Genomic DNA, 15893 nt, shown 5'->3' on the forward strand with positions numbered 1-15893 from the left:
CAAGAAGCTCCTATGATATCATCGCTTCCTCCCTCAAACTTGTCCCAAAGTAGACACCATTCATGAATGACCAAAGACCACACCAGAGGTTAAATTATTTTCATCTTTATTGCCACCCTGAAGTCTACTGATCCTTGCTGTAAGCAAAGACAGTGAGGTACAGCTGTCACTGTGAAGCAGTTAATTCAACAAACATTTACTAAATGCTCATATGCTAAACATTATGCTATAGAGATGCCAAAATTAATAGTTTCTTTTCCTGCCCCTAAGGAGCTCACATTCTAGTAAAGGACACTTTAAAAATAAAATAAAATAAAATAAAACATACAGTACAATAAGTGATTCAGTAGAGGTAGGTTGCAATTACAGTGGTGACCACAGGGAGGAGACAGGTGTAGTTTCAAAGAGAATTTCAAGAATGCATGGAATTTCCCAGATTGGAAAGAAGCCTGGGTTTCTCAATGCAAATATGGTGTCTACCAAGGTCTGGAGCAAGATCCAACTCTGGACTTTTGAAAACCTTTAACACTTTTATCAGAACAGAGTGGCAAAGACAAGAAGAAGAGCTTAGACACCAAGTAAAGGCTCTCACCACAAAGCTCATAAAATTGCCAGTGGGTATTAGGCTGAATGCTTCTAGCGGGATCTGGTAATATGGACCAACAACAGAGATGAGGAAACAGATTTTGTTAGTTCTTTGGATAACAGTAACAAATATGAAAGAGAATGGAAGGTGGGAAGAAAATCAGCAGAACTCAAGACGCCAATAGGAGGAAGAGGAATGAGCTGGAAGCCTCCTACGGAACGATGGTTCTGAAGTTAACCAAATAAGGAGCAGACACACAGTAGGTTTGTGTGTTTCAGAAGAGACGGTGGGATAACCAAGGGAGTCCAGCAGGAAAAGGGACTGAGAAGTCTGAGCTAAAATCTGTTGGGCATCACTGGATGGAAAGAATCCCAAGAGTGAAGCACAGTGACTGAGAACAAGAAGCCTGAGGAGTGACATGTAGGTTAAATGAAGGGACCAGAGGAAAGACATCCAGGAAAGAACCATTTACAAGGATACGTAGTTACTGGGACTTTAAGGAAGGGATTGTCAAGAGGGTCAAGTGCAGGAAGTTCAAATCAAGAAATGGCTTGTTAACAGTTGCTAGACATCATTTGTAAGGACGGAGTTCACAGGGCAAATCGAGTGGGAGGCAGCAAGAACAAGAATGGGTGATGAAATACCCTTGTATATGCTGATCACTTAGTTACAAGTCCCCAAGAAAATGGACTTTCATTTGCTTCCCTATTCAAAAGAAGGGGGGGGGGGCATGAGAAAGGGAAATAGGACACATTGCTAAACATAGTTATATGATCATTCATTTAAAGTATACTAAATACATACTTACACATTCAATCAACAAATACTAGACACCAACTATATACCTGGCACTGAACCAAGTCTTAGAGACAGAGAAGATACAAGCAGTGTAAAGTGACATTTCTAACCATACATATATAAATCTTGCTTCTCTTATGTGACATCTCAACCTAACTGCTCAGACATTATATATGATATAAAAGGGGCATAGCTTTGAGGTATACAGCATTTATAATTACTATGTGATGTAAATTCTTAAGCCATGTCAAATACTGTTCTTAGTGAAAAGCTTCCACTAATGGAAACCTATTAAAATTATAGTTCCATTTTATGGAGGCAAAAGAAATCAGTTTCATGAATTAAAAACATGAATTATATACCCTATGATTACATGGGTCAAAAAAAAAGGCAACAACACTCAAACTTTAGGTGATTGGGACATGATATGTTTCTTTATTTTAAGGCTTCTACTAGTTTAGCAAAGATTTATAAGGTTTGGTTTTCCCTAAAAAAAAAAAACAAAAAAAATCATTTTTAGGAAATAACTGCACATCACACGGAAGTATTTTGGATTAACACATGATGTCCATGACTAGTTCTCAAACAATAAATAAAAAAACAGGATAGTGATGTCTACACAGAAGATAAAGCAGGGCCTGAGGACACAGCTGGGGATGGGGGGGCTAGCCTAGCATGCCTGAGGTCCTGGATCAGTCCCCAGTGTGGGACGGGATGAGCAGTCACAACACATGTCAACTATCAATCAATTTGAGTAAAACAGATTTTTTTGTACTGTTTTTGAAACTTTTCTGTAAATCTGAAATTATATAAAAATAAAGTTTTCCCCAAAATTTACTATTAGGGGAAGTATTATGAGAATAAATATATAATCTATTCATCTTTCTACAATGTTCAGAAATCTCCTGTGCCTTTGAATTGTTCTACTTCTCTACGGACAATCAAAATAGCTATATAACTCTAAAAGGAATGTTTCAGACCAGTGTATTTTAGGGTTGCCAGGAAAACACAGGCCTCCCAGTTAAACCTGAACTTAAAACAAATTAATTACCTTTAGTATAAATATGGCCCTAATACTGCATACAACATACTTACACTTAAGAGAAAATTAGTTGCTTATCTAAAATTCAAATCTAACTGGGAATTCAGTATTTTCTTTGCAAACGAGGCAAATGAAAATTCATCGTGTTTTTAGGCTGATGATCATAGGTTATTGGTGAGCCTCTTAGAATTTTACAAACACTTGTCACAGCTACCTTAGCTTTATTTTTATCACATCTCCTTAAATACAGCTCTAGCTCGAGAGGCTAAAGACATCATTCACCTACCTTTATCTTATGGGAATTTGGTGATCTTACCTTTGTCTAGTACTAAAATTTGTACATTATCAAAATACTACTTTTATTCACAATAATATTAAACATGAACACAATTTTTAAAAATGTCATTTACTTAAAACAATGTATTTCTCCTTTTACAAAAGCAGCTTTATAGAAACTTTGGCTTGAGAGGACCTCTGCAGTCAGGCTGCTCGGAGAGATTCAGCTCTTTGGCCTCCCATGTCCAGAAACAGGCGCACTCCAACCTGTCCTCCTCAGTGGACATTCTGCAACAGGTGCCTGAAGTTCTCTAATTCTCTCACACTTGTAGAAATCCTGTAACCAAGAAACGCTTCACTTAAGAACACTTTCAAAAATTTTCTGTGATTTTTCATTTTTAGAGTATATAAAAAGTTTAAAATAGTTAATTCAATCATTTGAAAGGTACATAAATCTACTTAAATCCTAAGCAAACCTAAGATAATATTATCAAAATACAAGCTAACTTTTAATACTGGAGTATTAAAATATATACATATGAAATTACACAGATGTATATTTTAAATATCCAGAGCTACATTAAAGTATTTAAAGCACATCAGTATTTAGTATGTAATACTTAAGTATATAAGTACAAAATACTTAGATATTTTAGGTATTCATTAATGTATTTGTATACATTATAATGTTATTTGTATCACATACATAATATAAATATGGAAATGTAGAAACATTAAAATAAGTATTTAAATATCCAGAAGTATAAGAATACAATAATATACCCTTGTTTACTACTAAATGTACAAAAATCAAAGCTATTGATCTGTATAATAAAGACTGAGAATCTTCACCAATTTTGATATAAGGTGAAGTCTGCTCTGCATTACATCTCTGCACGCTCCCTTTCACGTGCACTTCGGCTCTGCTCCACTAGATAAAAGTAAAACACACGATTGCACTGTACACTCAAGATCCTAAGTGCTAGAGAATTTTTAAAGCCAATTATTTCAATCCTAAAACATTTGATTTTTTTATTTTATTTTATTTGTGGGTTTTTAAGACAGGGTTTCCCTGTAGCTTTGTAGCCTGTCCTGGAACTAGCTTTTGTAGACCAAGATGGTCTTGAATTTAAAGAGGTCTCATCTGCCTGCCTCTGCCTCCCCGAGTGCTGGGATTAAAGGTGTGTACATACCACCACTACCTGGCTGATATTATTTAAGTGAAAAAAAAATGCAGTCCTTAAAAATGTTAATTGAAGCTGGGCAGTGGTGGCTTACACATTTAATCCCAGCACTTGGGAGGCAGAGGCAGGCAATCTGTGAGTTCAAGGCCAGCTTGGTCTATAAGAGTTAGTTCCAGGACAGGCTCCAAAACTACAGAAAAACCCTGTTTCAAAAAAAAACAAACGAAGAAGAAAGAAGGAGAAGAAGAACAAGAAAATGAAAGAAAAGAAAATGTTAATTGAGGGGATGAGAGAATGCTGCCTAGCATGCTATGGGTAAATCCCCAGCACTGAAGAAAGAAGAGAGGTTTGTCAATCCGAGAATCAACATGAGCCAGCAGGAAACGCCATCCACATTTCAAACTGTTGATGTATCTTCCATTTCTCATGCCTTTTCTCAAAACATCTGACAGGAAATAATTATTTCTGAAGAATTACTAATCTTTCTGTATGATGCTGAGTTCATAGAAATATTTGTGACTTCTCATACCCTTCAAAAATAATACCAATAAAATGCTTTTAAATAATTACAATAAGCTGGGTCTGATGGCACATGTCTGTAATCCCAGGAGGAAGGTAGAGGCTGGCAGGTCTGTGTTCAAGCCCAACCTGGTCTACAAAGTGAGATCTCGCCTCAAAACAGAAAAAAAAAAAAAATACCGTGTACGTATGTACAAATGTACAAAATAATTACAATAAAATGTACAAATTTAACAGTACCCAAATGTCAGTAAGTTAAATAGGAATATAAACAACAATAGATGGAAATAATCAAGTAGTAATTGTATGTGTGTATATTCTTAAGGTATTTTATCAGATCATATGATTGTATAACAAGATAATTTTACTGAAAATAACATCCCTAGTTTTATCTGAAAATGTACCTATTAACATCAGACTTAGATGGCTAGCAGAAACAATTTCAGTGCATTAAAAACCAACCTTCCAAATGCATTAAACAATGAGACTATTTCCTGTCGGGTTAACTGGAATTCATAACTTGGTCCACTTTCTGGCATATTTGCTATCAGTTTCTCGGAAAACAAGATCTTCAGAGCAGTGCCCAAACCCTGAGTCTAAAACAGAAAGAAGAAAACAAATAAGAAAACGTCTCAACAAAGAGTGAAGAAGACCACCAAGCAAGACTCACCTGGAGCTTCCCCCACAGTCGGCACTTGAAACAACCAACACAGTCCATGATTCTCGAAATATTTCTAAAATGTTGTCGGAAGTCCTCCTGAAAACAATGGAACATAATTTTATGTAAGTTGTATACTCATGCAATCAACTAAGAATTGTTTTCTGGGTGCTTTCCATCAGTCTAACCATGGACGGCGAACCAAAAAGCACCAAACAGAGCAGCACACACGGACTTACTACACACCAGAGTCCCTCTCAGCATCGAATCTTCCCACAAACCCAAAACTACTCTGATCTCACCCTCATGCGTTTCTTTAAAAGACTCGGACTGTTAGACAGCAGGCTTAAATTCATTCCCCTAGCAACCTGTATATTTTGAAACCAGCCCTATCTCACTCCAAACCCACGCTACCCGAAAAGAAACCTAAGTATTTAGTTTTATATGTCAATATTGGAAGTTGTGGGATTAGACGGTATCTAACAAGGGAAAGGGAGGGAGGAAGGAGGATGGTGACCTCTGGTCACCCCACATTTCTGTACGAATCCTCTACTATGTGGGTTTGGGATGTTGTTCCATTTCTGTTTGTAACATCAGGGTGTTACACTGTAATAGAGCAGCAAGCATCCAATCATCTAAACAGTTTATGTCCTTAAGGGATGGCGAAAAGGAAACCAAGGGCATCTTCTTTTACTTGAGTCAAAATTAATAACAGAGCCTCCAAGTGACTTTGTCCTGGTTTTAAGAGTGAAATTCTGCTGGGCGGTGGTGGTGCACGCCTTTAATGCCAGCACACGGGAGGCAGAAACAGCAAGATCTCTGTGTTCGAGGCCAGCCTAGTCTACAAGAGCTAGTTCCAGGGCAGTCAGGGCTGTTACACAGAGAAACACTGTCTTGGAAAACAAAAATAAACAAGAGTAGAATCCTAAGCTATCAGTAGTTTTTAATTTTTTTTTCCAAAACTAAATTTTATTCGCTCCCTCCACACACTGTGTGTATGTCCATGTATTCATGTATGTATATACATGTAAAAGTCAGATGACAGCTTGCAGGAGTTGGTGTTATGGGTCCTGGGGATTGAACTCAGGTCATCAGGCTTGGCTACAACTGCCTTTCACCACTGAGCATTCTCACCAGCCCTGAACTACCAGCTTCTAAGGCCCAACTCCTCCCTGAGGGACTACTGACAATTAGTATCCGTTCTAAAGGTCTACAGAATCCAACTGCAGACAAGTTATCTGGAGAGAAAATGAGTAGTCACATGCTCCTGAATATCCAAATGGATGTACGTGTGGTGGGCCAGTACCACACAATTTACTTGAAGAATGTTACTAAAAGCAAAGTGGGTTTTTATCAATTACATTTTCACAACCAAAAGAAATAAAAAATAGACTTGTGTAGACATGGCTTGAAAGCTTTTGACTTGCAAAGCCACAGCCTCTACTGTATAAGATTATGCCTGCTTTCTCTAAGTTCACTGTTCAAATATTTGAACACAGCGTTTCTTGAGTAAATCTTTGCATGATAGGTACAGAGAACATGTATGGCTGCTTAGCATACCTAAGTAACATAAAATTGAAGTCAACCACATAAAATAGCGTATCTCCTACCTACGTGAACTCAAGATGCTAGAAATTAACTAGATTAGGAGGAAATCCTTGTAATTTCCAGAAACAACACAATGTCTAATAATTGGGATATATTCCAAAATTATCTCAGATCAGGACTGTAGAGATGGCTCAGTGGTTAAGAGCACTGACTGAGCCGGGCGATGGTGGTGAACGCCTTTAATCCCAGCACTCGGGAGGCAGAGGCAGGCTGCTCTGTGAGACCAGCCTGGTCTACAAGAGCTAGTTCCAGGACAGGCTCCAAAGCCGCAGAGAAACCCTGTCTCGAGAAAAAAAAAAAAAAAAAAAAAAAAGCACTGACTGTTTTTCCAGAGGACCCAGGCTCAATTTCAAGCAACCCCATGGTGGCTCACAACCATCTGTAATGAGATCTGGTGCCCTCTTCTGGCATGCAGGCATACATGCAGACAGAACACTGTATGCATAACAAAAATGATCTCAGATCAGAAAAATATGCATTCCTTAAAATAATCAGAAATTAAATTATTAAGACAGATTCTCGCCATCCTGTTGCTCAGACAGGCATTGGATTTCTGGACTCCAACTGTCCCCTTGCTCACCTCCCAGCCAGTCAGAACTACAGACGCACACCGACACTCCCAGTCAGAACTACAGACGCACACCGACACTCCCAGTCAGAACTACAGACGCACACCGACACTCCCAGTCAGAACTACAGATGCACACCGACACTCCCAGTGTATCATGGTCATTTGGCAGAATGATCAAAGTCAACTGACCGGTTCTTGCCAAAATTCTCAAATAAACCTTCAGTCCCTATTCTGCTCCAAATACTAATAATTACTGAATTATTACTGTGGAATAATCCTTCTGTATGTATGAATATATGTTGCTGGTTAATAAGGAAGCTGCTTTGGCCTACTACAGCAAGGCAGAATAAAGACAGGTGGGAGAGCAAAATGGAGATACAGGGAGAAAGAAGGGCAGAATCAGGAGAGACATCAGCCAGCCACCAGGGCAGCAATATGTGCTAGAGAACAGGTAAAACCAAGAATCCACAAGGCAAAATGTCGACTAATAGAAATGGGTTAATTTAAATATAAGCTAGTTAGTAATAAGCCTGAGCTATAGGCTGAGCATTCTGTAATTAATATAAGCTTCTGTGTGATTAATTGGAACTGGATAGTTGGGACAAAAGAAAAGCTCCACCCCCATTTCTACCCATACACAGGTACTGCAAAGAAGTCATAATGAAAACCTTAATCTGTTTTTTCAAGAGAGGGCTTCTCTGTATAGCTCTGGCTGTCCTGGAACTCACCCTGTAAAACAGGCTGCTCTCAAACTCACAGAGATCCACCTGCCTCTTCTTCCCAAGTGCTGGGATTAAAGGCGTGTACCACTACTGCCCAGCAAAATGAATTTATGAACAATGTTCACATCTGTGTTTAGCAGAAAGCTTTTAAAAGTAAATCAGCAATAATTTTTTTTAATTTTTCTATATTTTTTTCCTATAGAAACTATACCTAAACTTGAAAGCACATAAAAGCCAAATGTTTTGGAATTTGGATCAAATTGAAACACTGTGAGAAATATTTTTAATTTGTACAGTCTTAAAAAAAGCTGATGTCCAAATACGCTCCAAAGAACTAGCAAGTGAACTAAAAATAAGTAGCATATTAAAAACAGCAGCAAATTCTGTGTTTTGGTTTGGTTGGGGTTTTTTTTTGTTTTTGTTTTTTGAGACAGGGTTTCTCTGTGTAACAGTCCTGGCTGTCCTAGAACTTGCTCTGTAGACCAAGCTGGAAAAGTCTTCCTTCCCCCTCACTCTGCAGTCCCTGGAAGAGTGTGTGTGTGTGTGTGTGTGTGTGTGTGTAACCACTGAGGTACAGGCTGAAGAGGAAAGAGGTGGCAATCAGGAACAGCTCATCTCAACAGTATGTACAGAAGGAACTTTCTTTGCAAGGTAATTAAATTAGCTTCTTTCACCGAGATGAGAAACAGAGAAGAGTGCTACAGACATACTAAACCTGCTGAGCTAGAAGTCAAGATTTGTTATTAAATGTAAATACCTATTTATATTTTAAATTTATTATTTAATTGACATTCAGATTGTTTGTGGGGTGCTATGATACCTTGATATTTATTATTTCATAAGGAACAATAAGAAACACCGAGGTGACAAGTTCATGCCCTGACTTACCCTTCTGTGATGAAACTCTAGCTCTATTCGTAAGAGTTCTGAACACATAGTGCACACCTATTTATTAGGCATCCTCATGAGCAAAAGGCCACTAAAGCTCCCCCAGTGGAAAGCCAGTGCTCTGGCCAAGCTCCTGTCCCAATCCATCTCTCTCCGCAGCCTCTTCCGCTCACACCCGCATACTCAACAGGCTGAAGTATAATTACCTTTAGTTTATGTGCTTCATTCTTATCCCCAGCAAAAAAAGAGTTCTCATCAAAATGCAAAGGAAATGACCTGTGTTTTAAACAGAGAAGAGTCATGTTCATGTATTATAAGTATCAAAAGTCATGCTAATATATTTTACTGGTCAGTGATAAATAATTAAAATAGAATAAAAATCAGTAACACCAAAAATGCAAACAAATACTTATCCTCAAATTTAAATGCTAAGTGCATTAGAAGTCTGGCCCCAAACTTAGACTGCGCAAATAAAAATAATGCTGGTATTAAGAACTTAAAAAAAAAATACTCAGGTAGTGGTGCCTTTAATCCCAGCAAAATACTCAGGTAGTGGTGCCTTTAATCCCAGTCCTTGGGAGGCAGAGGCAGGTGGAGCAGTTGAGTTCAAGGCCAGACTTGAAACTATAAAGCAAGTTCCAGGACAGTCAGAATTGTGGAGAAACTCAGTCCAAAAAAAAAAGTTGTTACACAGGTCAAAGTAAAACCAAGAAACTCTAGATATGGGAAGGCCAAGGATGGTGATAAACACCTATTTCCCAGCTCCTAGGAGGCTGAGCAGGAGAATCTAACCATCTCAAAGAAACAAAAAGTTCTAAAGTCCAATGAACAGAACTAAAGTTATTATTTTAAAGATGGTTTCCTGCTCTTACTAAATAATGCAGTTACTTTGGACACCACCCCTTGTCTCTATGCTAATGTATATGTTGTAGAACACAGAACCTACTTGATTTCATGAAGAATCTCCAGAAGTAACGCTTTGTTTTCTGCATCCTGAATTTTATCTCCCGTGAAGAGCTGAAAATCTGGGCGCTCAAAAAATGGGAGCACTTTCGAAAGAGCCCTTAACTCTATCAAGTACAGGAAGTACAAGTTCTTCAGCCGCCTCGGGCCTTCGCCTTCAGTCAAAACCCCATCGAAGCGCTGCTGGAACTCCGTCACGTTGTGGCCCCACTTCTTCTCCAGCCAAGTATCTAAGAAGAATGTTAAGTGATTCAAGTGTACAGATGAGTAATTTCCATTTTAATTATAAGGGGCTATTCATATTTATAAAAGGTAATTTCATTTTGTAGTTTAAAATACATTAATTCAACCAAGAGTTTTTTTTTTAAGTCTTTAAAAATTCTGTCATAACCCAGACGTGGCAGTGCACACCTTTAATTCCAGGCAGAAGCAGGTGACTCTTTATGAGTTCAAGGCCAGCTTGTTCTACATACAGTGCCAGAACAGATAAAGCTAAGACCATGCATCAAAAATTAAAAAAAAAAAAAAAAAAAAAAAAGGCTGGGCAGTGGTGGTGCACGCCTTTAATCTCAGCAGCACTCAAGAGGCAGAGAAAGGCATCCACTGACTTCAAGGACAACATGCTCTAGAGAGTGAGTTCCAGGACACACAGAAACTCTGCTTGAAAGACTAAAAAGTGATAGATGATAGATAGATAGATAGATAGATAGATAGATAGATAGATAGATAGATAGATAGATAGATAGATAGATAGATAGATGACAGATAGATGATAGGTAGATAGATGGATNAGCAACTGAGCTTTATTTGAGTTTGTGGGGAGAACCCTTTAACATTGGTAAAAAAGATGGGATAGTTTAAATCATTTCTGTGTGGACTCTTGTCCAACAACTTAATTAGATGTAATGCAATCCTGTCACTGGAGGTTTCATTTTTGTGGGGAGAGTTGTCTAATTGGGGCTTTGTTTACTCACTCCCATTATAATCTCCAATTGAACTGATGATCCCAATTTAGAATTCTTTCATATATGTATATGTCTTAGGGTTTCTATTTCTTTTGAACACCATCACCAAAAACCAACTTAAGGAGACAACAGTTAATTTGGCTTATAATTCTATATTACAGTCAACTACTGAATGAAGTCGGGACAGGAACAGGAAAAGTAGCTGGGGGCAAGAGCTGATGCAAAGGTCACAGATGTATGCTACTTGCTATCTTGCTTCTGAGGCTTGATGAGCCAGTTTTCTAATAGATCCCATGAGCACCAGCTCAGGAATGACACGACCTGCAATGAGCTGGGCACAGTCCCATTAATTACTAACTAAGAAAAAGTATCCTACAGGCTTCCCTACAATCTGACCTCATGGAGGATTATCTTAATTTATGCTTCTCTCTCTCAGACAACATTAGCTTGTGTCAAGGAGACATAAACTTTCCAACACAGTGTATATTTAAGAAGCTTCTCATAGTTTAGATTTGCTTCTGACCCTTCAAAATGCTCTTAATTTTAGCTGAACCACCTTGTATATGCACAACTTTATTTCACTTTTCCCTATTCTTTCCCATTAAGACTTATTTTTCTATTTCAAAATAAGTATCTGCTTATAAAAATATTTTTTATAAATATTACATCCACTCTGAAATCATACCTGCTATTAATCCACTAGCATAAGCATAATTTTCTTTTCTATAATCAAAACCTTAGCCTGGAACATCACGTCTTCATCTGTTGTGCCAATGATATTAGATACAAAATATATTGTGCTACATTGGATGTTTTTACTGAATGTGGATGATAAATTAACATTCATGTACTGATTTGATTGACCAGTGATCATCCCAGATGAAAGGTAAATAATATTGGTTTCTCTCCCTGATATTAAGCATAAATGCTTCTAGGAAAATAAATGATTATGTATTGTATAATATTTTTCTGATATCCTTTGATTCATGGCACAGCAATATGCAACTATAATTTATTGTCACCATTTAAATTTCGTCAGACTTTAGGTAAGTTTTGTAAATTCTGTGTGCATTGGTTTCCTTGAGGATTCTCTTTATTAGATTGTCATATAAGTACTCCCTACTGAAGATCTGTCTGCCTTTGAAACTTTAAAAAATAGAAGAAAGTGCTTCACTGCTGTTTCTCTTGACAGTTCAGGGTCTCCTCAGATGATCAATAATCTGTCTTGTAGAGCATGTAAAACACCAAACACTTATGATTTAATGTACAACATAATAACACGCTACTTCTTCAACTTTATAGTGCAGTAATGTAGCAATTCACTAATTTGAATGTCACCTTTTAATCTGCCATGCAATGTCATGAGCATACATGACTCTGAGCATGGCTTTAACTTTCTTCTATTTATTTCTGTTTTTTTTTTCTATAAATGAGGGAACCCATTCTTAAAGTCAAAATAAATCAAGTATTTACAGAGAAAATTGGTTTTGCTAAAATTCAAGTTTCTGAATATCAATAATCATAAAATCAAAATATATAACTAAAAATGAGTTGCTAAGTTGGAGAGGTGGCTGAGCAGTTAAGAGCAGGATAACTTCCAGAGGACCTAACTTCAGGTCTCAGAATCCATGACAGCTCACAGTTGCCTGTAACTCCTACTCCATGCGAACCTGGCACCTCTGGCTCCTAAGGCACCCGTACCCACATGCACATACCCCATATATGTATGTATAATTAGTAATAAAAGGAGATTGTTTGAGTGACTATCTGAAATTACTAACAAATTTAAAGCACTATTTCAGATCAGTTACCATTTTGTTTCTAAAGGGTAAAATATTTCCCAAGTCAGGAAGAAATAAGTTACTGAGGAAAAAAATCATGGTTTGACTTTCTACAAGAATCCTAAACCATGAAGAAGAGCAGACAATGCTGTAGCCATTAAAGTCTGCACATAAATAAAGGCTCTCATATGGTAACAAACTGTGCTGCTCTTGGGTGTATTTTAATTTCCATGGCCAACAAAGAATATTTCCAATGTGATGTGTATGATTTTGAGAGAGTTAGTAATACATGGTGATGTGGGAGTGTCATATCATATCAATCTGTTGCTTTCATTGGTTAATTAATAAAGAAACTGCTTGGCCTGATAGGTTAGAACATAAGTGGGTGGAGTAAACAGAACAGAATGCTGGGAGAAAGAGGAAGTGAGCTCAGACTCCATAGCTCTCCTCTCTGAGGCAGATGTGATGAAGCTCCGACCCAAGATGGAGGTAGGCTAGAATCTCCCTTGTAAGTCACCACCTCATGCTGCTACACACATGAACAGAAATGGGCCAAGCAGTGTTTATATGAATACAGTTTGTGTGTTGTTACTTTGGGGTATAAGCTAGCCAGGCAGCCGGGGCTGGGTGGCAGGAAAGCAGCCCGCTGCTCCTTCAACAACATGGACCACTCAACTGCACACAATTGCTACCTTCCTAATCACTGCCATTTACAAGTGGATTCTGACTGCCCAACAGTCGAACAATTCCGTTTTTACATCCATGAAAACACCAAGAAAATGTTAATACCTAAAAAAACACAGATTCAACACAATGCCCATCAAAATCCCAACAAAATTCTTCAAAGACCTCGAAAGAAAGGTACTCAACTTCATATGGAAAAGCAAAAAACCCAGGATAGCCAAAACAATCCTGTACAATAAAAGAACTTCTGGAGGCATCACAATCCCTGACTTCAAACTCTACTACAGAGCTATAGTACTAAAAACAGCCTGGTATTGGCATAAGAACAGACAGGAGGACCAATGGAACCAAAAGGAAGACCCAGATATCAATCCACACACCTTTGAACACCTGATTTGACAAAGAAGCAAAAAATATCAAATGAAATAAAGAAAGCATATTTAATAAGTGGTGCTGGCATAACTGGATATCAACATGTAGAAGAATGAAAATAGACCCATATCTATCACCATACACAAAACTCAAGCCCAAATCGATCAAAGACCTCAACATAAAGCCAGCCACACTGAACCTCATAGAAAAAAAAGTGGGAAGTACACTTGAACGCATTGGCACAGGAAACCACATCCTAAATATAACCCCAGCAGCACAGATACTGAGAGAAACAATTAATAAATGGGACCTCCGGAAACTGAAAAGCTTCTGTAAAGCAAAGGACATGGTCAAAAAGACAAAACGACAGCCTGCAGAATGCGAAAAGATCTTCACTAACAACACATCAGACAGAGGGCTGATCTCCAAAATATACAAAGAACTCAAGAAATTGGACACCAAAAGATCACGTAATACAATTAAAAAAAAAATGCAGTGCAGACCTAAACAGAGAACTCTCAACAGAAGAATCTAAAATGGCTGAAAGACACTTAAGAAAATGTTCAACATCATTAGTCATCAGAGAAATGCAAATCAAAACAACTCTGAGATTCCATCTTACACCTGTAAGAATGGCCAAGATCAAAAACACTGATGACAACTTATGCTGGAGAGGATGTGGAGAAAAGGGAACACTTCTGCATTGCTGGTGGGAATGCAAGCTGGTACAACAGATATCAGTGGGCTATTTCTCAGAAAATTAGGAAGCAGCCTTCCTCAAGACCCAGTAATACCACTTTTGGGTATATATCCAAAGGATGCTCAATCGTGCCACAAGGACATGTGTTCAACTATGTTCATAGCAGCTTTGTTTGTCATAGCCAGAACTTGGAAACAACCTAAATACCCCTCAACTGAAGAATGGATAAGGAAAATGTGGTACATTTACACAATGGAGTACTACACAGCAGAAAAAAATAACGACATCTTGAACTTTGCAGGAAAATGGATGGAACTAGAAAACATTATTATTTTTTATTTTTTTTTTTGGTTTTTCGAGACAGGGTTTCTCTGTGGCTTTGGAGCCTGTCCTGGAACTAGCTCTGTAGACCAGGCTGGTCTCGAACTCACAGAGATCCGCCTGCCTCTGCCTCCCGAGTGCTGGTATTAAAGGTGTGCGCCACCATCGCCCGGCTTAGAAAACATTATTTTGAGTGCGGTAACCCAGACCCAGAAAGACAATTATCACATGTACTCCCTCATACGTGGTTTTTAAATATAAAGCAAAGAAAGCCAGCCTACAAACTGGTGTAGGAGGGCCTTCTATCTATCTGTTGTTTCATTGGTTGATTAATAAAGAAAACTGCTTGGCCTGATAGGTCAGAACATAGGTAGGCGAGGAAGACAAAACAGAACGCTGGGAGGAAGAAGGCAGTGAGGCAGACGCCATGATTCTCTGACCCGAGACGGATGTAGGCTAGAATCTTTCCCGGTAAGCCACCACCTCTTGGTGCTACAGATTATTAGAAATGGGTTAATCAAGATGTGAGAGTTAGCCAGTAAGAGGCTAGAGCTAATGGGCCAAGCAGTGCTTAAAAGAATACAATTTGTGTGTTGTTACTTCGGGTGTAAAGCTAGCCGTGAGGGATGAAAAGCAGGCCTGCTCGCCTCACCACTACAACAAACCACAATCCCAGAGAACTCAGACAACAATGAGGACCCTAAGAGAGACTGACATAGATCTAATCTACATGGAAGTAGAAAGTAGAAAAAGACAAGATCTCCTGAGTAAATTGGGAGCATGGGGACCTTGGGGGAGGGCTGAAGAGAGTAGGGGAAAGGCAGGGAGGGGATCAGAGAAAAAATGTAGAGTTCAATAAATATCAATAAAAAAAATACCTCTTCTTGAATTTTGCATACAAATGGACAGAAATAGAAAACACTATCCTGAGTGAGATAAGCCAGACCCAAAAAGAGGAACATGGGATGTACTCACTCATATTTGGTTTCTAGCCATAAAGGACATTGAGCCTATAGTTCGTGATCCTAGAGAAGCTAAATAAGAAGGAGAGCCCAAAGAAAAACATAGGCATCCTCCTGAATATTAACCTTCATCAGGCGATGAAAGGAGACTGAGACAGAGACTCACATTGGAGCACCAGACAGAAATCTCAAGGTCCAAATCAGGAGCAGAAGGAGAGAGAGCACAAGCAAGGAACTCAGGACCGCGAGGGGTGCACCCACACACTGAGACAATGGGGATGTTCTATCGGGAA

At 38.4% G+C, this 15893-nt stretch overlaps 1 protein-coding gene across 2 annotated transcripts in view; it reads right to left on the reverse strand.

Annotated features, from left to right (window-relative positions):
* Nucleotides 1-89: 89 nt before the first annotated feature.
* Ero1a (endoplasmic reticulum oxidoreductase 1 alpha) overlaps nt 90-15893 on the reverse strand; it is a 45214-nt gene continuing 29410 nt past the window's right edge. For both annotated transcript variants that reach the window (XM_050162358.1, XM_050162357.1), the window contains 5 exons: nt 9799-10045; nt 9059-9128; nt 5076-5162; nt 4868-5001; nt 90-3039 (listed from right to left, as the gene is read on the reverse strand). In XM_050162358.1, the coding sequence (XP_050018315.1) occupies nt 2979-3039; nt 4868-5001; nt 5076-5162; nt 9059-9128; nt 9799-10045 (599 nt within the window). In that variant the 3' untranslated portion in view covers nt 90-2978. The remainder of the gene's footprint in view (nt 3040-4867; nt 5002-5075; nt 5163-9058; nt 9129-9798; nt 10046-15893) is intronic.

Source organism: Alexandromys fortis, unplaced genomic scaffold (genome assembly GCF_014885135.2).
Source record: "Alexandromys fortis isolate MF-2015 unplaced genomic scaffold, M_Fortis_MF-2015_v1.1 scaffold_130, whole genome shotgun sequence".
NCBI lineage: Eukaryota > Metazoa > Chordata > Mammalia > Rodentia > Cricetidae > Alexandromys > Alexandromys fortis.